Raw genomic sequence first — 22,416 nt, 5'->3', positions numbered from 1 at the left:
GTGAGGAAGAGAAGGACAGGAATGTGTTCCAATGCTAATTCCAATGATTTTTGTAGGGGCAATGTATTTGTTGTTTTTCACAATGAATATGTAACTAAATAGCAGTTCTAATGTTGTTACTACATGTATTACTATGTAATGTCTATTCAGTGTTCAGTATTCAGGGTTTAATTTATGTTCTGTCCCGCTATAGCTGTGCACCCTGTTATCTTGGCATCTTTTTCAAATTAATTCAGTTACATTGTCAAATATAAAGAATTTGTGTAATGTATTTTAAAGAGTAAGACACGGCCAACACCACACAATTATAAACTCGGATAAAATATCATTAATACCTGTCTCAATTTAGAAAGATACGGTGCAAATTAGATGAAGTTTTGTATAAAACTTGTACAAAACTTATTTCTTTATAATTTGACCAGAACAAATGGACAGGGTTGACAAGGGTACACAATAGCTTTATGAAAATGTAAACATTACTAAAATAGTCCAATGAAAGTAATTAAAGATAGTTAAGTGCATGTCCATAACAGGGTGGACTTATCATATGGCTGATTCACTGAAAATGTGTTTTGTAATTATCTAAGTGCTGGAGCTTGGCCAACATGTTTTTCTACAAGTCTAATATTTCCATAAAAGGAATAAAAATGGTAAATGTTGCATGGTCCAAATGGTATAGTTTTGTGATATTGACCCACCTCCAAACATCAGCTTCTCGTGCATTATCACCTAAATATATCATATGATAGAGGTTAAATGAACCAAGCATATTTTATGCAACATACAGTTGAAGTCAGAAGTTTACATACACTTAGGTTGGAGTCATTCAAACTTATTTTTCAACCACTCCACAAATTTCTTGTTAACAAACTATAGTTTTGGCAAGTCGGTTAGGACATCTACTTTGTGCATGACACAAGTAATTTTTCCAACAAATTGTTTACAGACAGATTATTTCACTTATAATTCACTGTATCACAATTCCAGTGGGTCGGAAGTTTACATACACTAAGTTGACTGTGCCTTTAAACAGCTTGGAATATTCCAGAAAATGATGTCATGGCTTTAGAAGCTTCTGATAGGCTAATTGACATCATTTGAGTCAATTGGAGGTGTACCTGTGGATGCATTTCAAGGCCTACCTTCAAACTCAGTGCCTCTTTGCATGACATCATAGGAAAATCTAAAGAAATCAGCCAAGACCTCAGAAAAAAACAATGGTAGACCTCCACAAGTCTGGTTCATCCTTGGGAGCAATTTCCAAACGCCTGAAAGTACCACGTTCATCTGTACAAACAGTAGTGCGCAAGTATAAACACCATGGGACCACGCAGCCGTCATACCGCTCAGGAAGGAGACGAGTTCTGTCTCCTAGAGATGAACGTACTTTAGTGCAAAAAGTGCAAATCAATCCGAGAACAACAGCAAAGGACCTTGTGAAGATGCTGGAGGAAACAGGTACAAAAGTATCTATAGCCACAGTAAAACAAGTCCTATATCGACATAACATGAAAGGCTGCTCAGCGGCCATAAAAAGCCAGACTACGGTTTGCAACTGCACATGGGGACAAAGATCGTACTTTTTGGAGAAATGTCCTCTGGTCTGATGAAAGAAAAATAGAACTGTTTGGCCATAATGACCATTGTTATGTTTGAAGGAAAAAGGGGGACGCTTGCAAGCCGAAGAACACCATCCCATCCGGGAAGCACGGGGGTGGCAGCATCATGTTGTGGGGGTGCTTTGCTGCATGAGGGACTTGTGTACTTCACAAAATAGATGGCATCATGAGGGAGGGAAATTATGTGGATATATTGAAGCAACATTTCAAGACATCAGTCAGGAAGTTAAAGCTTGGTCGCAAATGGGTCTTCCAAATGGACAATGACCCCAAGCATACCTCCAAAGTTGTTGCAAAATGGCTTAAGGACAACAAAGTCAAGGTATTGGAGTGGCCATCACAAAGCCCTGACCTCAAACCTATAGAACATTTGTGGGCAGAACTGAAAAAGCGTGTGCGAGCAAGGAAGCCAACAAACCTGACTCAGTTACACCAGCTCTGTCAGGAGGAATGGGCCAAAATTCACCCAACTTATTGTGGGAAGCTTGTGGAAGGCTACCCGAAACTCTTGACCCAAGGTAAACTATTTAAAGGAAATGCTACCAAATACTAATTGAGTGTATGTAAACTTCTGACCCACTGGGAATGTGATGAAAGAAATAAAAGCTGAAATAAGTCATTCTCTACTATTATTCTGACATTTCACTTTCTTAAAATAAAGTGGTGACCCTACCTGACCTAAGACAGGGAATTTTTACTAGGATTAAATGTCAGGAATTGTTAAAAACTGAGTTTAAATGTATTTGGCTGACGTGTATGTAAACTTCCGACTTCAACTGTATAGGAGGCCACTGTTGCAATTTGTTAATTTTAAAATTGTGTTCAGCATTCAACTCAATAATGACACACTTTGTGCTCTTAAAAAGTATTCCAGTCATGGAATAAACGCCTAGACCACTTGTGGCAGTTATCCAGACAGCAAGACACAGTAGTAGTCCTTGTATGGTACTTGATCAGCTTTAAAAAAAAAAAAAAAACGACATTGTTATTCATTGTAAGTATAAATTGATCAAGTTTCTTGTTTTGGGCTCTTGAAGAAGGAACTGAGTGACAGCTGTCTGGTCCCGCTGTTTGTTGAATTGTCTTTGAGCTTTTTAGACTTGTGGTGTCCGTCACTCTTAGCGTTAGTAGCCTTCTTCTGTTTCCCATCCGGACAGAGACAAGAACAGAGAAGAGTTACCACTGGCATCAGTATGGGTCATCAATGGGTCATTTAGTCTAGGTGTCAATACAGAAGGATTTCAGGTATAAATTCAGAATGTACTGTATTGCAGACAGTATAATCATATTCACTCTGGATAAGGGTGTCTTGCTAATGAATGTGATGTAGTGAAATACCTTGGTAGTTTGTCCCTCTTGATCCTCCGTAGTGTCGTACAGCTTCATGATCTGCAAGAGATAAATGACGCATGACTATTCTTGCTCACGTTAACAGTGCTAAATCAGAACACTGCATGCACACACACACTAGATCAGGGGTGTCAAACAAATGTTGTACCGGGGGCCACATTCGGTCTTCAACGAGGTCCGGATGGCCCCCGCAAAAAAGGGTTATATTTCCTCGCTGTCAACATTTTTAAAGATAGTCCTCTATCCATCTTTTTTGTAATTTTAGATACTCAGACTGTCTAGTTTTAATTTTGGTGATTATTAGTGAGCTAAATGTAGTGTCCGTTATAATTTCTACACAGTTTAGATGTATTTTTTGTCATTTTAAAAAGGAAGTGCACTCAAAATGTATTTCCTGTTTTTCTTAAAAGATATTTCCATAACACTCTGAAATGTAGAAAATTATGATAATGCCCTTTTAGTGTACATTTATTTTTAATTTATTATAGTTTTATTATAGTTTATTTCAGGTGGGATGGAGTTTTTGGCCCACAACATGACATCAAATCTGATTTGATTATTTTGACCAATGACAAAAAACTTTTATTTGCATATATCCACTTTGAAGAGGATACATCCACCAATCAGGGATATGTATGTAAATATATTAAAATTTGTATCATCATGCTAACACGATCCAACAGAATTTCAATGGCAAAAGGAGGCTAAGGGAAATACAAATAAATATGTTGCGAGTTGTTTTCATGAAATAAGCAGTGATTTATTAGACATACAGTGATGATTTGAAAATACAATTAAAAAAAGACTGCATGGGCGCTAGTTAGTTTACTCTGGATTTTAACTATGTTCTCCTGAGTTTCCCTATCGATTCAGTGGGTGCACTGTTTTGTTCCACCCAAGGAAATTTAGTTGAAGAAAATGAGACAAGAGGAACATGTCGCACTTAGGAACCGTTATTGACTTCTAAATTTACTCAGTTAATCTTTTGGTCAAAATAACAAATCCTTATTGTATAAATCAGAAAATGTGATACAATGGCAAATTCAAATTCAAATCAAACTTTGTCACATGCGCCGAATACAACAAGTGTAGACTTTACCGTGAAATGCTTACTTACAAGCCCTTAACCAACAGTGCAGTTCAAGAAGAGTTAACAAAATATTTACCAAGTAGGCTAAAGTAAAAAGTAATAATAAAAAGTGACACAATAAAAATAACGAGGCTATATACAGGGGGCACCGGTACCGAGTCAGTGTTCGGGGGTACAGGTTAGTTGAGGTAATTTGTACATGTAGGTGGGGGTGAAGTGACTATGCATAGATAACAAACAGCGAGTAGCAGCAGTGTACAAAGGGGGGGTCAATGTAAATTGTCCGGTGGCGATTTTATTAATTGTTCAGCAGTCTTGTGGCTTGGGGGTAGAAGCTGTTGAGGAGCCTTTTGGTCCTAGAATTGGCGCTCTGGGTATTGCTTGCCGCGTGGTAGCAGTGAAAACAGTCTATAACTTGGGTGACTGGAGTCTGACAATTTTATTAATTTTTAATTAAAATGGTTTTTTATTTATTTTTTAAATGTTCTATTTTGTACTACTATGTCATAATGAAAATAATACACAGAGTACAAAACATTATGAACATGTTCTTTCCATGAAAGACTGAGCAGGTGAATCCAGGTGATCCCTTAATGATGTCACTTGTTAAATCCACTTCAAATCAGTGTAGAGGAAGGGGAGGAGACAGGTAAAAGTATTTTTAAGCCTTGAGGCAATAGAGACATGGATTGTGTATGTGTGCCATTCAGAGGGTGAATGGTAGTTGGTGACAGGCACACCGGTTTGTGTCAAGAACTGCAACGCTGCTGGGTTTTTCACACAACAGTATCCCATGTGTATCAAGAAATGGTCCACCACCCAAAGGACATCCAGCCAACTTGACACAACTGTGGGAAGCATTTAAATTCAACATGGGCCAGCATCCCTGTGGAACACTTTTGACACCTTGTAGAGTCCATGACTCGATGAATTGAGGCTGTTCTGAGGGAAAAAAGGGGAAGGGGGAGTGAAACTCAACAGTAGGAAGGTGTTCTTAATGTTTTGTTCACTGAGTGCATGTTTAATTTGAATACAATCTTTACAAATCCAAAAAGGATGCTGAATCAAATAAACATTCAGAAACGAGTTAAACCAACAGAGTAGGCCTACATAGGCATGTGTTAATTAAGGGAGGAGTTACACACACCGGTTAATGGATAACTGGTGGTACAAATATAATATTGCAAAGAAGCCAGCTGTAGACAAATCAAATGCGAGTTCAGCCAACTGTGAAAGTAAAATGCAACACAAACCGTTAATTAGTACTCAAGAGTCTAATTTTCTTCACAATATTCTACTAATGACAATTCCTTTTGGACAGATTTCACAGCTTGTACTGCCGTGGTTATTACCACCACTCCCTTCTTACAATAGCTCTCTGCCTGCTGCTTCAGTTCCGACAGACAGAATTCTTTGCTTTACCAAGACTACAACAACTGTTAATGTTGGCGCGAGGTGAAACACACGAGGGTCACAGTGAGAATGCTGTTCATTGACTACAGCTCAGTGTTCAACACCATAGTGCCCACAAAGCTCATCACTAAGCTAAGGACCTTGGGACTAAACACCTCCCTCTGCAACTGGATCCTGGACTTCCTGACGGGCCACCCCCAGGTGGTAAGAGTATGCAACAACACATCTGCCACGCTGATCCTTAACACTGGGGCCCCTCAGGGGTGCGTGCTCAGTTCTCTCCTGTACTCCCTGTTCACCCATGACTGCGTGGCCAAGCACGACCCCAACACCATCATTTAGTTTGCTGACGACAACGGTGGCAGGCCTGATCACCAACAACGATGAGGCAGCCTATAGGGAGGAGATCAGAGACCTGGCAGTGTGGTGCCAGGACAACAACCTCTCCCTCAACGTGAGCAAGACCAATGAGATGATCGTGGACTACAGGAGAAGGTGGGCCGAACATGCACCCATTCACATCGACGGGGCTGTAGTGGAGCGGGTCGAGAGTTTAGTTCCTTGGTGTCCACATCACCAAAAAACGATCATGGTCCAAACACACCAAGACAGTCGTGAATAGGGCACGACAACACCTTTCCCCCCTCAGGAGACTGAAAAGATTTGGCATGGGTCCCCAGATCCTCAAACATTTCTACAGCTGCACCATCGAGAGCATCCTGACCAGTTGCATCACCGCCTAGTATGGCAACTGCTCGGCATCCGACCGCAAGGCGCTACAGAGGGTAGTGCGCACAGCCCAGTACATCACTGGGGCCAGGATTCCTGCCATCCAGGACCTATATACCAGGCGGTGTCAGAGGAAGGTCCAAAGAATTGTCAAAGACTCCAGTCACCCAAGTCATAGACTATTCTCTCTGCTACCACATGGCAAGCGGTACCACAGTGCCAAATCTAGATCAAAAAGGCTCCTAAGCTTCTACCCCCAAGCCATAAGACTGCTGAACAATTAATAAAATGGCCACCCGGACTATTTGCATTGACACCCCCCCCCTTTGTTTTTACACTGCTGCTACTCGCTGTTTATTATCTATGCAATAGTCACTTTACCACTATCTACATGTAAAAATTACCCCGACTAACCTGTATCCCCGCACATCCCCTTCCAAACTCACATTAAGCATCTCCAATCCAAAATTAAATCTAGAAGAATCGGCTTCCTATTTCGCAACAAAGCATCCTTCACTCATGCTGTCAAACATACCCTCGTAAAACTGACCATCCTAGCGATCCTCGACTTCGGCAATGTCATTTACAAAATAGCCTCCAACACTCTACTCAACAAATTGGATGCAGTCTATCACAGTGCCATCTGTTTTGTCACCAAAGCCCCATATACTACCCACCACTGCGACCTGTACGCTCTCGTTGGCTGGCCCTCGCTTCTTACTCGTCGCCAAACCCACTGGCTCCAGGTCATCTACAAGTCTCTGCTAGGTAAAGCCACGCCTTATCTCAGCTCACTGGTCACCATAGCAGCACCCACCCGTAGCACGCGCTCCAGCAGGTATATCTCACTGGTCACCCCCAAAGCCAATTCTTCCTTTGGCCGCCTTTCCTTCCAGTTCTCTGCTGCCAATGACTGGAACGAACTGCAAAAATCACTGAGACTGGAGACTCATATCTCCCTCAGTAGCTTTAAGCACCAGCTGTCAGAGCAGCTCACAGATCACTGCACCTGTACATATCCCATCTGTAAATAGCCCATCCAACTACCTCATCCCCATACTGTATTTATTTATCTTGCTCCTTTGCACCCCAGTATCTCTACTTGCACATTCATCTTCTGCACATCTACCATTCCAGTGTTTAATTGCTATATTGTAATTACTTCGCCACCATGGCCTATTTATTGCCTTACCTCCCTTTTTTTTTTCTTTTTTTTTTTTTTAACATTGACTCGGTACCAGTACCACCTGTATATAGCCTCATTATTATTGTTACTTTATTGTGTGACTTTTTTTGTTTATTTTGTAAATATTTTCTTAACTCTAATTTCTTAAAACTATATTATTAGTTAAGGGCTTGTAAGTAAGCATTTCACAGTAAGATTATATTTTATCCTTGGATATTGTCCTCTGTGTGAGAGAGCTCCACCAGCTTAATGTTTCTCCTCAGCCACCTCCTGGCTCCAGTCGCTCCAGGAGTCCTTCAGCTTGACTCACTACAGCGTTCTCCTGTGCTCTGATCTGCTCCTTAACCTCAGACAGCCTTCTCTCAATTGAACGGATCAGCTCAGTTAAGATGCTCCGACTGTCCTCCACTGTGGCCTTACCGGAATGTTACAGTGACACCATAGCTTTTCTGAACTCTTACCCTGCTTTTCTTATGTTATCTGTTGGAATTGGTCCTGTCTCAATTTCACCCGATTCTGTCTCTCGGTTCTTTTTGCTGCAGCCGATACTGTGTCATGACCCTCATGTTTATCCATTGTACACAGCAGACAGATACACTGCTGAACAGTACCTCAATAAGCAACCAGTCGTTTGTCATGATGAGCAGATTTTCTCCTGTAGTTGTGTGGAGGCTTTGACCAACTTGTGCTTCTTAAAAAGGCAAGAGATTCATAGTGAGGCTGGAGGTGAGTCTCACAGTATGAGGTCAGGCACACCAGATAGCATTTCAACGCTTGGAGTTCTCCCAGTGCAGATGTCACACTCCACATGTCCAGGTCCAGCTAACAGTGAGCAGAAGGAGCAGCTTGGAGTCCTGTCTTCTTCAGTCTCTCCACTAATTCAGCCAACATGTTATTTTTCTTCAGAGCAGGCCTTGGGGTGAAGGTCTGCAATGGGAGCAGCTGTAGACACGTTTCCGATCATCCTGATTCCAGTTGTCATTAATACACAGTAGCTGTGTCTACAGGAAGTAGATCCTTCAGCTACAGATTTTAAATGAGTTCTAATTTCTTTCTGAAATTTAAAGGCTCAGCGCAGTCAAACTGCTTTTTTTGCTGTGTTTTATATCATATTGTAAAACAGCTGATGAAACGAACACTGTAAAAGTGTTTTAAAAAATTTGTCAGTGCCATTTGCTTATAGTTGCTGGTTGAAAATACAATCTACACAGGACCTTCTAATCAGCAGGTTTGCATTGGCCGGGAGTTTCGGCTTTCCATGGTTACATCACCATGTAATTGGTTAATAGACCAATAACAAAGTTCCAAAGCGCTAATTTTCAGTTTTCCCCTCCCCACTCAGACCACTTCCAGACAGTACGAGCTAAATTCTAGCTTGAGAAATTAATGGAAATCTTTTAGAGTAAGGTGCAGAAATTATTTGATATTGACATAAAATGGCTGAATTGGGCCTTTAAGAAGTAGAGACCGACTAAATATAGCGTAGAGGCAGAGACAGAGTCCAATGTTGTGTCATAGAGTGAAGGTGAGTGAGTCTTGAGTTAAATTATATTTTCAGATAAGGAGTGGTTTATGGACCAAAGTTTGTGGACCAAAGTACATGCAATAGAAAAGCTAACTCGTATGTGCAGTAGACATATGGCTATATTAATTGCACAACATATTTCACTCCATTTGTGAAATGTGAACCAACAAAGCCTTCCAAAAGTATTCACACCCCTTGATTTTGTTGAGTTACAAAGTGGAATTAAGATGGATGTCATTTTTTTGTCAACCATTTACACAAAATACTTGAACGTCAAAGTGGAAGATTTAAAAAATATATATGTTTTTTAAGAATTAATGAAAAATAATGGGAGGGCATATAACGCGAACGTCCAGCAACCCAAAGGTTGCGAGTTTGAATCTCATCACGGACAACGTCAGCATTTCCGTTAATTAGCAACTTCAACTACTTACTACTTTTTAGCTACTTTGCAACTACTTAGGATGTTAGCTAACCCTTCCCCTAACCTAGCTAACGTTTGCCAGCTAGCTAGCATTAGCCACCTAGCTACAATTCGTAACATATCATAGGTTCAGCAAATTCGTAACATATAGTACATTTTGCAAATCCATAACATATTCTACGTTTGCAAATACCTAACATATAATACAAATTGTAATTCGTAACATATCATACGAAATAGGTGATGGACATGCACAAATTAATACATACCATACGACATATCATACTAAATGCAGTGTCTTGGATTTACATTCAGAATAATTCAAAATGCTCTGAGACCAGGTTGATTTTCAAGCAGATGTAAGTAAAAACTGTAACTACGCCATTTAGGAACATGCAATGTCGTCTTGGTAATCAACTCCAATGTAGATTTGGCCTTGTGTTTTAGGATATTGTTCTGCTAAAAGGCAAATGTATCCCAGTGTCTGTTGGAAAATAGACTGAACCAGGTTTTCCTCTAGGATTTTGCCCGTGCTTAGGTCCATTCTGTTTATTTTTATCCTGAAAAACTCTGCTGTCCTTGCCAATGACAAGCATACCCATAACATGATGCAGCCACCACCATGCTTGAAAATATGAAGTGTGGTAGTCAGTCATGTGTTGTGTTTGCCTCAAACATTCTTTGTATTCAGGACAAAAATATAGTTTATTTGCCACATTTATTTTTGCAGAATTACTTTAGTGTCTTGTTGCAAACAGGATGCATGTTTTGGAAGATTTGTATTCTGTAAAGGCTTCCTTCTTTTCACTCTGTAATTTAGGTGAGTATTGTGGAGTAACTACAATTTTGTTGATCCATCCTCAGTTTTCTCCTATCACAGCCATTAAACAAATCACCATTGGCCTCATGGTGAAATCGCTAAGCGGATCCCTTCCTCTCTGGCAACTGAGTTAGGAAGGACGCCTGTATCTTTGTAGTGACTGGGTGTATTCATACACCATCCAAAAGTGTAATTAATAACTTCACCATGCTCAAACAATCAGTGCCTTCCCTTATGAAAAGAAATTGCAGTCAGAGAGCAGTTTAACTGTAGTTTGCGGCAAAAACTGCATCCAAAATAAATAAAAAATGTACTGCAGATATGTTGCAGTGTAACGGCAGTTACAGTGCAGTATAACTGCAGTTCAACTGCAGTACAGTGCAATTATTCTGCAATTACTGCATCCAAAATACCACAGTTAATGCAGTTTTACTGAAGCTTCAAAACGGATATATTTTTTTGTAAGGGCTTCTTGCGAGGCATTGGAAAACCTCACTGGTCTTTTTGGTTGGATCTGTGCTTGAATTTCACTACTCGACTGAGGGACCTTTCAGAAGTATGTGTGGGTACAATCTTAGTGGTAATTCAAAGATCATGTTAACCACTATTACTGTTAGGGTTGTTCAGCAAAAAAATATATTATTGGAACTATGTTCCCAAATATTCCCAAGAATAACAAGAGAGACGTGATCTCGTCTCAATGTAATTTGCAGTGTACAAATTATTACAATTGTGTTCCAGCCCCCGACCATCTGCTCGGAGAAAAATCGGCCTGCGGCAAAAATCTAGTTGCCTACCCTTGTCTTAGTGACACGCGCGCACACACAAACACACAGTAGACCATAGCAAGTTACGATTACAAACCTTCTTCACTCCAGTGGATACAGCAGCTTCCTGCAGGGAAGGTCTAGTGAGCCACCGTGTAGTACTCTGGGCTTTCCCTCCCTCTCCAGAGACATTCATACACAGGCTGTACACAACATAAGTCTGGTGGATGTGGGAGAAGATATGAACCACCTGTACAATAGCAAAACACCAACAGTCAATTGCAATGACTTAGGGAGAAGCCTAGCGTAGCATACTAATACAAACTTATAATGACACGAGTCCGAATAACAAGTTATTTATTCCGAATTTTGACAGAGAAATTTATAATAATAGTCATAGGGACCATGGGACAATTTGGGACATATTCTTTAATGTCCCTGGTAGGCAAAACATAACAGTAGGCCCTGTTCTCCTGTACATACCTCCCCCACATACTGGAGCAGCCCCTTGTCCAGCCGAACTCCCAACATTCTCCCCACCCCAGCACACAGCGCCCCCCTCTGTTTCATCTCAGAATTCTCCCCCTCCAGGAGCAGGCTAGGGAACTCCCACATACCAGCCAAAAGTCCTACAAGGAAGCAAAGAAAGGAAGGAAACAAGGAAGGAAAAGGTAAGCAGACAGACAGTTAATGAGTGTGCTCAAAATTCCCAACTGATAATGAAAGGTTATCTTTGATAGATATGTTAGTGAAAACAATGGTAAAGATATAGTAAACACACCCACCTTGGAGCTTTACAACGGCACAAACATCATGCAGAAAACAACATGAATGGTGCGAAATTAAAATGCTTGGAAGGTGTGTTTTAGTGCTATACTAGAGCCCTGTCCCAAATGGTACCCTATTCACCATATAGTGAATATAAGGACCAGGGCTCTAAACTAACAATTTTCATTGGTAGCACTGGTGCTCCCAACTTTTTTTTTTTAATTACTCGCAATAGCGAGCAGTAGTTCTCCGACGGTCTAGCTAGCTAGCTTTTTTTGTAGGCTAGTTTGCAGCAGCTGCAGCAGGTGTTATCGAAGATGTTGTTGCTAATTTGTTAGCTTCTCCCTTTTCAAGAATAACTTTCAACACGAAGTTAAGTTTCAAATGATCATCATCTGGTGAGTGGAACTGTGTTGTTTATTGCAGCTCACTCGCTGTTGCTAGCCACCGCTTTGAAAATAACTTTTTAATACATTTTGGATCACCGGTTACTTTGTGCGCTAAGCGTGAAAAGTTTTTGGAAATGGGAAGTAATAGTTGTACATTTCGATTGGGAAATGCTTGACCTAATGGTTGTGTCTTGGTATTCTTATGATTGGGACCCACTGGATAATTATGTCTGAGTGAATGGCCTGCTTATCCTTTAAAATCATGTGTGTGAGTGTGGTCTTTCCATTGGCACTATGCAGTGGGGTAACTGTGCCTGGAGAAGTGGGTATCCTCAAATTTAGCCAAACGGCCTGCCCGGTGAAGGAAAGGTGCCCTGTGTGAAAAATCCTATATTTTCCTGTTTTTTTTTTAACGAGTTTTCCTGTAGCTCTTTCATATTTTCACAAGATGCATTCAGGAGACCATTTTTGAGGTCTTGTAAAAATCCCCAAAATATATTTTGGGAGGGTGAAGTTGCCCTTTAATTCTATTGAGCAAAAACCCATCGATACAAATTAGCATGATACCATTCTGTCAGGTTGGCCTACTTTGCAGTCAAAAAAAAAAAACTGGGTATACGGGCTGCGTATAGCCTCCACTACACCACTGGCCATTTGTGTTTGACAAAAAGTGAACTCTCCTACATGAGTGTGCTGGTATTACGGTTGTTGTTCTTTCAGCATCACGAGCCTGTCACACACTGAAGGCCTAGGTCCAATAGGTTCACCACTGTACTAGCCTGTCATACACTGAAGGTCTAGGTCCAATAGGTTCACCCCTGTACTAACATGTCTATAATAGATATAAAGACTGTTACAATTTCCCCCGGGCTCCACTGTACTAATAGTGAGCGGACAACTTTCCAACACGTTCCCCCACTCTTCCCTACCAAGGGGGTCAAGGAAATACTGACAAAGACGAAGGATATTTTTCTACAAAAGTAAAAGGACAGTAACGAGTAAAGTAGGAAGCCCGGGTTTCAATAGGCTGTTAAGACATTCATGGTTTCAAGAAAGGAGTGTATGTATTTGGCCTGGCAAAGCGGACTGAATGGAAGCTGATAAGAGTTTTTTTTTTTTACTCCGCTGGTATCGGGAAGAAATGACTAGTCCTCACTGTCCGAGACCAAGTCAAGACCGATTAAAAATGTATCTCTCAGAGACAAGACACTCAATATGTGGTCTCGGGTACTACAATATTGATGGCTACTTTGCGAATATGAACTCGTCATGGCCAGAAAAGGTGAGGAATGGTTATGATACATGTATTATGTTCATAAGTGAAATATTGTCTACACAATAAATGGCACTTTACAGTATTCAGACGTAGCCTACAAAACGTCAACGGAAAAGGTGAACCACATAATCTACCGTTAAACTGCGCTTCTGATCGCATAGAGCAAAATAGGCTGCTTGAAATATCTCATTTATTTACGACTGTGAAGTGGGACCAACTAAAAGAGAAATGGGACGAACGGTTGCCTGTCCTAACTTGTTTTTGGCCTATAGGCTATTTCGTGAGTAAACTATGAAACCATCAGTCTGAAAAGGTGAGGAAGTTATTTAGTAATGAAATGAAAGAAATTATAGGAAACAAAAAGGTACAGAGAAGACTAATCATTACAACAATTAATTATTATCTGGATGTTTTTCTTCTTCTAGGGGCACTGGTGCTCCCAAATAAAAATTCCAGTTCGCACTGCTAAATATTTAGGAGCATATGCAGCCAAAAATGTTCACTCTTTAGAGCCCTGATAGGGACTAGGGTGCCATTTAAGACACAAACTATACTAAGGGCAGCTGACCTTTGCTCGGCCTTTGGGTGAGCAGGTACTCCCTATCTCCTCCTGCTCCTGGCCGGGCCACCACACAGGTGAGTGTGCGCTCCACACGAGGAGCTTTCTTCACCGGCTTCCTGGGGAAGTTCAGAACGCCCAGTTGGCTGTCCCAGGGTTCCGTGGGGCACAGGTTACATGTTCCTGCGGTCACTGGGGGGGGGGGGGGGGGCAAAGTTAGGAGGACAAAGTTAGGGGAGGAGTCAGGAAGTGTTTACATGTGTTGCGAGAATTATTTGGCGACGTCAACACACACACACATACCGGGAGCTAGAGTATCTATCTGTTATAAAGACTTGTAGACAAAAATAGATATTTCTATCACATATGCTTTAATAACTGTATTCAAAATACCAGGTATATGACTACCATCCCTATATGCACAGACCTTTGAAACAATGAGAAAAAAAAAGAAAGAAAAAAAAAACACTTACCACAATCCTCTATATCTGGCAGAGATGCAGGTACCTTGTTCAATTTACCCAGAAGCTTTGTTGAGTTCTCCTCTCGTTTGACGCTAACCTGCACAGAGAGAGACACTAACACAGTAGCTACATATGCACTGGAGACTCATCACAACTGGTCTGGAATAGGCCAATGCTATGACCTGGTCCTGTTATGGTTGATGACTTCGGTGTGGTACCTTCCTGTAGGAGTGGCAGAGAGTCTGTATGGGACACTGGGTGCACTGGGGGCCTTTAGGGGTGCACACCCTCGCCCCCAGCTCCATCATGGCCTGGTTAAAGTCCCCTGGTCTCTCTTGGGACACCAACGTGTTGGCGATGCTCCTAGAATACACACAGAGGAACAATGAATCCTTCAAACAATTACCAAGGGAACCATACAGTATCTAGCCAGGTAAAAATACGCATCAAGTCAACGACATGAGATTGAGTATGATGATTTAGGTGTTGGAATTGGTCAACTATGTCTTCATTGTAACAGCTTGTATTAAAAATAGATGACCCCCACTGGACCAGTGGAGGCTGCAGAGGGGAGGATAGCTCATAATAATGGACTGAACGAAGCAAATGGAATGGCATCAAACACCTGCAAACCATGTGTTTGAGACCATTCCACTGACGCCGCCCCGTTCTCCCCAATTAAGGTGCCACCAACCTCCAGTGCACTGGACGGATGTTAAATATCCACTGAAGAATCACCATTAGGAAAAAAAAATCTTCAACCTCACCATAGAGCTTCAGTCACTGCTGGGCTTGTACTGTCGGCCCCTATAGCCCGCACCCGACACAGGACCCGGATCACATTCCCATCAACAGCTCCCGTCACCTGGGCAACAGAGGTCACAGGTCATGTCAGTGAACGATGATGTCAAAGAGGGAGGGGTTAAAAATCACTTTAAATTAAAAAAAGGTGTGTGTGAGCATGCGTGTGCGTATAGAGAGAGCTCTGACCTGGCCCAGCGCGATGGAGCCTACAGCTGCGGCGGTGTAGCGGCCCACTCCAGGCAGCTGCTTCAGCAGAGCCTCAACCGTCCTGGGCATCTCTCCCCCCAGCTCTGCTACCACCTGTAGTACAAATCACAGCCAGACAGGACAACAAAAACAACACACTCAGAAGTCACTGTAGACCGAGAACAGGCGCTCAATAGTTCAAGCAACACAGTACGTCACACAGCCAGTGTGGGAAATGAACACCAGCCACCAGCTTGTCGATTTTGGCATTGGCTAGTACAACGTCTACTCTTACCAGTCACATTGGCAGATGGTCACCCAGTTCAATCCAAAGCCCACATGCAACAAAACAACAGCGTGTTTGTGTGTTTTAACATGACAAAACATGTGCATGCATTTTCTGAGATTTGTCTTCATTCAAAATTGAGGCTGGTAAAATTTGGGCAGCCACCAAAAAGTACATTTCCCGCCCATGTCTCCAACTAAACAGACAGGTAAGGACCTAACATCAAAGATAAAATCCTGTTTTTGAGCGAGGCAGAGGCAGTCGACAAAATGAACCAAAGACAGCTCTCCTCTTGTCATAAAAGTGTCACGTTGGTGTGGTGGTAAGCCTTGCTTGAGCCAGGACATACTGGAAATAATATATGCCATAGACACAGACCTTCTGAGCTCCTTCCTGAAGTCTCTTTCCCCGGGAGTAGTACCCAAGCCCAGCCCACATCTGATTGACTTCCTGCTCAGATAAAAAGGATGATAATTGATGACAAGATGGTCAGAGCACACGGGCATTTTCACCTCACAGACCCTCATTTGCATTCATTGTAATCACCTCCAATGTAGCTGCTGCAAGATCCTGTACTGATGGCCACCTCTGGAAAAGAATGAGGCAAAAACACAAGAAGAAGAGATTAATCCAAACGCATCGTTTCTGTGATTACTAAGTCTGCTTAAATCAAGTTCATACAAGACCGACAGACTGGCCTACCTTCATCCACTTATTGTAGTAGTCGATCACAGTGGCAACCTGGGTCTGCTGTAACATGATTTCTGAGACCCAAACTAGAGAGGAAACAAGGTCAATTTAGGATAACACAAAGGCCCACTAGTTACTATTATATGAGAGTGTCTTACCTGCATATGTCCTGATGTTGATGTCCGGTTCTGTCAGAGCCTATTAAGGAAACATTACGTGAAATCATATTCCTTGGGGGAAAGTAACATTTATTCTAGCTAAGCTGTTCTATACGTAATGGAAATAAGAATGTGCCATAAGCTCATTCCACAGCTAGCTTGAAATGCCGTCAACCGTTCTGTCAAATTGGAGCCAACAGGTGGTTAAGTTGTCAAGGAGGGCGGTTATGCGTGTTAGGGAGGGTCCCGGGTTTGAGCTGTGGTACGATCACTTTACCCTGAGTTGAGAGGGAGGAAACTAATACTGCTAAAATAGCCCACCGATGTAAATTTCATATACCATATGTCAAATTATGGATTATATTCATGATAATATTTGGACACTATCGAAAATGAGATGGTGCATCTCAAGAGACTTCATCCTGCAAAATATCTAATAAATATTCTAACAGACGTTCCAATGGTATAAGGGAGTAAATTCGTACACACTCAATAGTAATGGTCATGCCTTGTTGTGCGTGTAAGCATCAATGAAACCGTAATGGGAAAATATATTATATCATTCTCTTTACCACAGTTCTCCAGGGTAACTCTCTCTTCCCCTGGTCATACCAGTACAGGATGTGTGTCCTGAAGAGTGTAATGTCAGCAGGATCATGGAATGAATGGTATGTAGACGCTGCAGTCTCATCCGGCTCTGAGGGGAGGGAAGACGTTACAGCATGCCATTATGAAATCACATGTTGGGTTGTGGCAATCACTCAAATCCATCAATGGTCAATAGAGACTCAAGGCGGAGAAAGAGAGAAATGACTAAGACACAGATCTCGAAATAAAGATTGAAGAATGAGAGTGAATGCACAGAGAAAGATTAGGAGAGGGGGAGAGGCATGTTGCATGACTTGTGCCAGGAGTCTCCACCGTTGTCCTAACGTATTTTTTACTTTTTTGACTAGTGAGACAAAAGTCCCAAATGTGTAGGCCTACCTTGTTTCACAGTTGCTTTTGCTCTTTTCCGCAATGGTTTTGCTGACGACGACTCGGTATTGTCCAGCGCAACTCTCTTCCCCTTCTGCATCGCTGATCGAAGCCTGCTCATAATAACAAACTCTCTCCCCGCTTTGGTCCGTATAGTTGGCAAGTTAAACTAGCTACTAATGGAGATATTATCCACAATCAACAACAAGGTTCACTATTGTTGTTCATGCAATACTCTGATCAAGCTGTTTGTTTTACTTCTAGACAGCACGCATGACATCTCCCGCCACTATAGCGATTTATGTTACTTACTAACGGAGGGGACGGAAGCCGTTTGTCCAATCCGCTACTAGCTAAAACACTCCGCTAAATTTAAAGGTGCATAGCCTTTACGGTGGATTTATTGTTGATTTGGGTAGAAATAAAAGTGAAAGTTTTGATAGGGGCCACTGCACTTAGATAAGCTACTATGGCAAACATGTATTTATTTTCTACTTGTTATTTAATCAATTGATGGTAATTGATTGGCCACAGAGTTCACTGAGGGAGGAATGGAATACATCAGGACCCTGCTGCAGGCCCTCTAGTCTAGCTGGTAGTGCTGAGCTATTACCGGAGTTATTTTTCGGTTTTTAAACAACTAATTGACCTACTTCGGTTCAAATATTTGAATTCCATTTCGTTATTTTTTCACCTGTAAGCCCAATGCTCACATTGCACAGTCTCCCTACAGATAAATCAGATCCAACCTGGACTGTGCAATATTCTCTACTGAACAAAAATATAAATGCAGTAAACATGTAAATTGTTGGTCCCATTTTTCATCAGCTGAAATAAAAGATCCCAGATATTTTCCATATGCACAAAAAGCTTATTTCTCTCAAAATGTGTTTACATCCCTGTTACAACAAAGCTTTCTTAGTGTCCAACAAGCTTTCTCTACCTTTAACCTTGTTCTGAACACCTCCAAAACAAAGGTCATGTGGTTTGGTAAGAAGAATGTCCCTCTCCCGCAGGTGTGATTACTACCTCTGAGGGTTTAGAGCTTGAGGTACAAGTATTTGGGAGTATGGCTAGACAGTACACTGTCCTTCTCTCAGCACATATCAAAGCTGCAGGCTAAAGTTAAATCTAGACTTGGTTTCCTCTATCGTAATCGCTCCTCTTTCACCCCAGCTACCAAACTAACCCTGATTCAGATGACCATCCTACCCATGCTAGATTACAGAGACATCATTTATAGATTAGCAGGTAAGGGTGCTTTCGAGCGGCTATCATTCGGCCATCAGATGTGCCATCAATGCTCCTTATAGGACACATCCCTGCACTCTATACTCCTCTGTAAACTGGTCATCTCTGTATACCTGTCGCAAGACCCACTGGTTGATGCTTATTTATAAAACCCTCTAAGGCCTCACTCCCTCCTATCTGAGATATCTACTGCAGCCCTCATCCTCCACACACCCTCATCCTCCACACACAACACCCGTTCTGCCAGTCACATTCTGTTAAAGGTCCCCAAAGCACACACATCCTTGGGTCGCTCCTCTTTTCAGTTCGCTGTAGCTAGCGACTGGAACGAGCTACAAAAAAACACTCAAACTGGACAATTTTATCTCAATCTCTTCATTCAAAGACTCAATCATGGACAATCTTACTGACAGTTGTGGCTGCTTTGCGTGATGTACTCTTGTCTCTACCTTCTTGCCCTTTGTGCTGTTGTCTGTTCCCAATAATGTTTGTAACGTGTTTTGTGCTGCTACCATGCTGTTTTCAACTATGTTGTTGTCATGTTGTGTTGCTACCATGCTGTGTTGTTGCCTTGATATGTTGTTGTCTTAGGTCTCTCTTTATGTAGTGTAGTGTTGTCTCTCTTGTTGTGTTGTGTGTTTTGTCCTATATTTATATATATAATTTTTTTATCCCAGCTTCGTCCCCGCAGGAGGTCTTTTGCCTTTTGGTAGGCCGTCATTGTAAATAAGAATTTGTTCTTAACTGACTTGCCTAGTTAAGTAAAGGTTAAATACATTTTTTTTTAAATAGTGAGAATCTCTCCTTTCACAAGATAATCCATCCACCTGACAGGTGTGGCATATCAAGAAGCTGATTAAATGCATGATTATTACACAGGTGCACCTTGTGCCGGGGACAATAAAAGGCCACTCTAAAATGTACAGTTTTGAGGAAGCGTGCAATTGGCATGCTGACTGCAGGAAAGGCCACCAGAGCTGTTGCCAGAAAATTCTCTACCATAAGCCGCCTCCAATGTCATTTTTGAGAATTTGCCAGTACGTCCAACCGTACAGCTGATGAAACTGTGGGTTTGCACAACTGAAGAATTTCTGCTCAAACTGTCAGAAACCGTCTCAGTGAAGCTCATCTGCATGCTTGTCGTCCTAATCAGGGTCTTGACCTGACTGCAGTTTGGCTTCGTAACCAAGTTCAGTGGGCAAATGCTCACCTCGATGGCCACTGGCACGCTGGAGAAGTGTGCTCTTCACAGATGAATCCCATGTTCAACTGTACCAGCAGATGACAGACAGCATGTATGGCGTCGTGTGGGCAAGCCGTTTGCTGATGTCAACATTGTGAACAGAGTTCTCCGTGATGGTGGGGTTACGGTATGGGCAGGCATAAGCTATGGACAATGAACACAATTGCATTTTATCAATGGCAAATTGAATGCACAGAGATACCATGACGAGATCCTGAGGCCATTCATCTGCCGCCATCACTTCATGTTTCAGCTTGGTAATGCATAGCTCGATGTCGCAAGGATCTGAAACTGAAAATGTCTCAGTTCTTCCATGGCCTGCAAACTCACCAGGCATGTCACCCATAGAGCATGTTTGGGATGCTCTACGACAGCGTGTTCCAGTTCCCATCAAAATTCAGCAACTTTCCACAGCCATTGAAGAGGAGTGGGACAACAATCCACAGCCTGATCAACTCTATGCGAAGGAGATGTGTCACGCTGCATGAGGCAAATGGTGGCCAGATACTGACTGGTTTTCTGATCCACGACCCTACCTTTTTTTAAGGTATCTGTGACCAACAGATGCATATCTGTATTCATGTGAAATCCATAGATTAGGGCCTAATTCATTCATTTAAATTGATTGATTTCCTTCTATGATCTGTAACTTAGTAAAATCTTTCAAATTGTTGCTTGTTGTGTTTATATTTTTGTTCGGTGTACATAGTTTAGCACAGCGTTTCTCAAACTCAGTCCTCTTCACCCCTAGAGGTGCACGTTTTGGTTTTTGACCTAACACTACACAGCTGATTCAAATGATCAAAGCTTGATGATTAGTTGATTATTTGAAGTGTAGTGCTTGGGCACAAACCAAAACGTGCACCCTTTGGGGTCCTGAGGACCGAGTTTGGGGAAACACCCTGGTTTAGTGCATAAAATGTGGTAATTAACTACAATGACCATAATCCATTGCGCATATACTTGTCCGGTCTGTGTCTCTTTTACACCTGCCAAGAGACATGAATGCAGGATCGTGTGGGGATATAGAGAGCAGCTGTTGCTTTGCAAGGTATCGCTACCTGAAAATACACGATCAAAGTGAAAGATAGTTGGTATTCAGCAGTCATAAAAGTGTGCCTTATTTACTTTGAAGAACTACAAAATAGTGATTTTGTCAGACAGCATAGGCAGCAGCTCTATAGAGATGAGATGATGACTTGGAATTAAATAATAAGGGGGGGGGGGGGGGGGCTTCCACTTATCCTTCCACTTATACTGTGTTTTCAATATACCCCTCAAGAGAGGCATAATAAGTCATGTCAAACTGTGTAGAATTGCAGGAAATGCGTTTTAAAATATAATTTAAAAAACTGGGGAGTACCCCCCGGACCCCATCTACTATTTGTCCCCCCCAGGACCCCATCTACTATTTGTCCCCCGCAGGACCCCATCTACTATTCGTCCCCCCCGGGACCCCATCTACCATTCGTCCCCCCCCACGACCCCATCTACTATTCGTCCCCCCCAGGACCCCATCTACCATTCGTCCCCCCCACGACCCCATCTACTATTTGTCCCCCCCAGGACCAAATCTACTATTCGTCCCCCCCAGGACCCTATCTACTATTCGTCCCCCCCAATATCTTCACCACAATTTCTCCTTTGACGTAGTGAATCTATAAGATATTGGATACGAAGTGTAAGCAAGGTTACTACCCTGTTACTTACACCAATCCAACCATTTCAGATTCAGAATTCAAACAGAGCCATGGAGTATGCAGGTAACCATTATGGTGAAACATAAAAATAAGTTCCTATATATAATGTGTTAATGTGTTACAATGAGGTAATAATCAATAAAATAATGACAGTAAATACACCACAACATGCAGGTGTTGTGGCTCCTTTTTTGTTATTATTGCATTGAATGATTGCCATTGGAAAACAGGGAGTAATGGCTCATACTCTGGTTTATACGCCAGCTTGTTGTTGTTAACCCATAAGAAAAACTCCTATTTTCTCAAGTCTGCCAGTCCAATCCAACTATAAAGCCAGAAGGCATCTGTCTTTGCATACTCTTCAACTCCAGTGTTGAGGAACAGCTAATCAGGGGGAAAACCATAGAAATAGAATGAATAGAACAGGCTTGGAACCTCTAACCATGGCAACTTTGATTGGGAAACTCATGGGTACACTCGCATTGGCTGCCTGGTATTGTGATGCAATAATTGCCATGGTAATGAAGAATGTTCATTCAAAGGACGCTAACTAAAGTAGTCATGCAATAGAATGTATTTTATTGTAATGTCAGTTGAGTTGATTCAACAAATCACAGCATAGACTGATTGATAACACTTCCTGCTTTTACTTCCTGCTTTTCTCCTACGGGTACAATCGGAATGGCTGCCACTCTACCCAGATGTCATCATATTCTATTAATTCTATTTCTATGGGAAAAA

At 41.8% G+C, this 22,416-nt stretch overlaps 1 protein-coding gene across 1 annotated transcript; it reads right to left on the bottom strand.

Moving 5' to 3' along the window:
- Positions 1-365: 365 nt before the first annotated feature.
- On the bottom strand, positions 366-17,796 carry LOC139540734 (adenine DNA glycosylase-like). Its single transcript, XM_071344651.1, has 15 exons — positions 17,491-17,796; positions 17,076-17,200; positions 16,504-16,543; positions 16,358-16,431; positions 16,202-16,243; positions 16,034-16,105; positions 15,370-15,483; positions 15,147-15,244; positions 14,598-14,742; positions 14,389-14,476; positions 13,925-14,107; positions 11,407-11,552; positions 11,021-11,173; positions 2,958-3,008; positions 366-2,757 (listed from the first exon to the last, which is right to left on the bottom strand). Exons 1-15 carry the CDS (start codon positions 17,600-17,602, stop codon positions 2,629-2,631), a joined length of 1,572 nt encoding a protein of 523 aa, XP_071200752.1. The 5' UTR covers positions 17,603-17,796; the 3' UTR covers positions 366-2,628.
- Between the last annotated feature and the right edge of the window lie 4,620 nt (positions 17,797-22,416).

Source organism: Salvelinus alpinus, chromosome 16, assembly GCF_045679555.1.
Source record: "Salvelinus alpinus chromosome 16, SLU_Salpinus.1, whole genome shotgun sequence".
NCBI lineage: Eukaryota > Metazoa > Chordata > Actinopteri > Salmoniformes > Salmonidae > Salvelinus > Salvelinus alpinus.
The sequence above is the reverse complement of the archived record's forward strand: the minus strand, read 5'-3'. Positions and strand labels throughout refer to the sequence as shown.

What these genes read in the sequence shown, in the direction of transcription:
- LOC139540734 (XM_071344651.1), bottom strand. Translation starts at nt 17,602, where the DNA reads ATGAGCAGGCTTCGATCAGCGATGCAGAAGGGGAAGAGAGTTGCGCTG. An exon ending in AGTTACCCTGGAGAACTGTG is followed by an intron (nt 16,544 to 17,075) that starts GTAAAGAGAATG and finishes TTTCCTTAATAG; the next exon opens with GCTCTGACAGAACCGGACAT. An exon ending in TGCTCCAGTATGTGGGGGAG is followed by an intron (nt 11,174 to 11,406) that starts GTATGTACAGGA and finishes GCTATTGTACAG; the next exon opens with GTGGTTCATATCTTCTCCCA.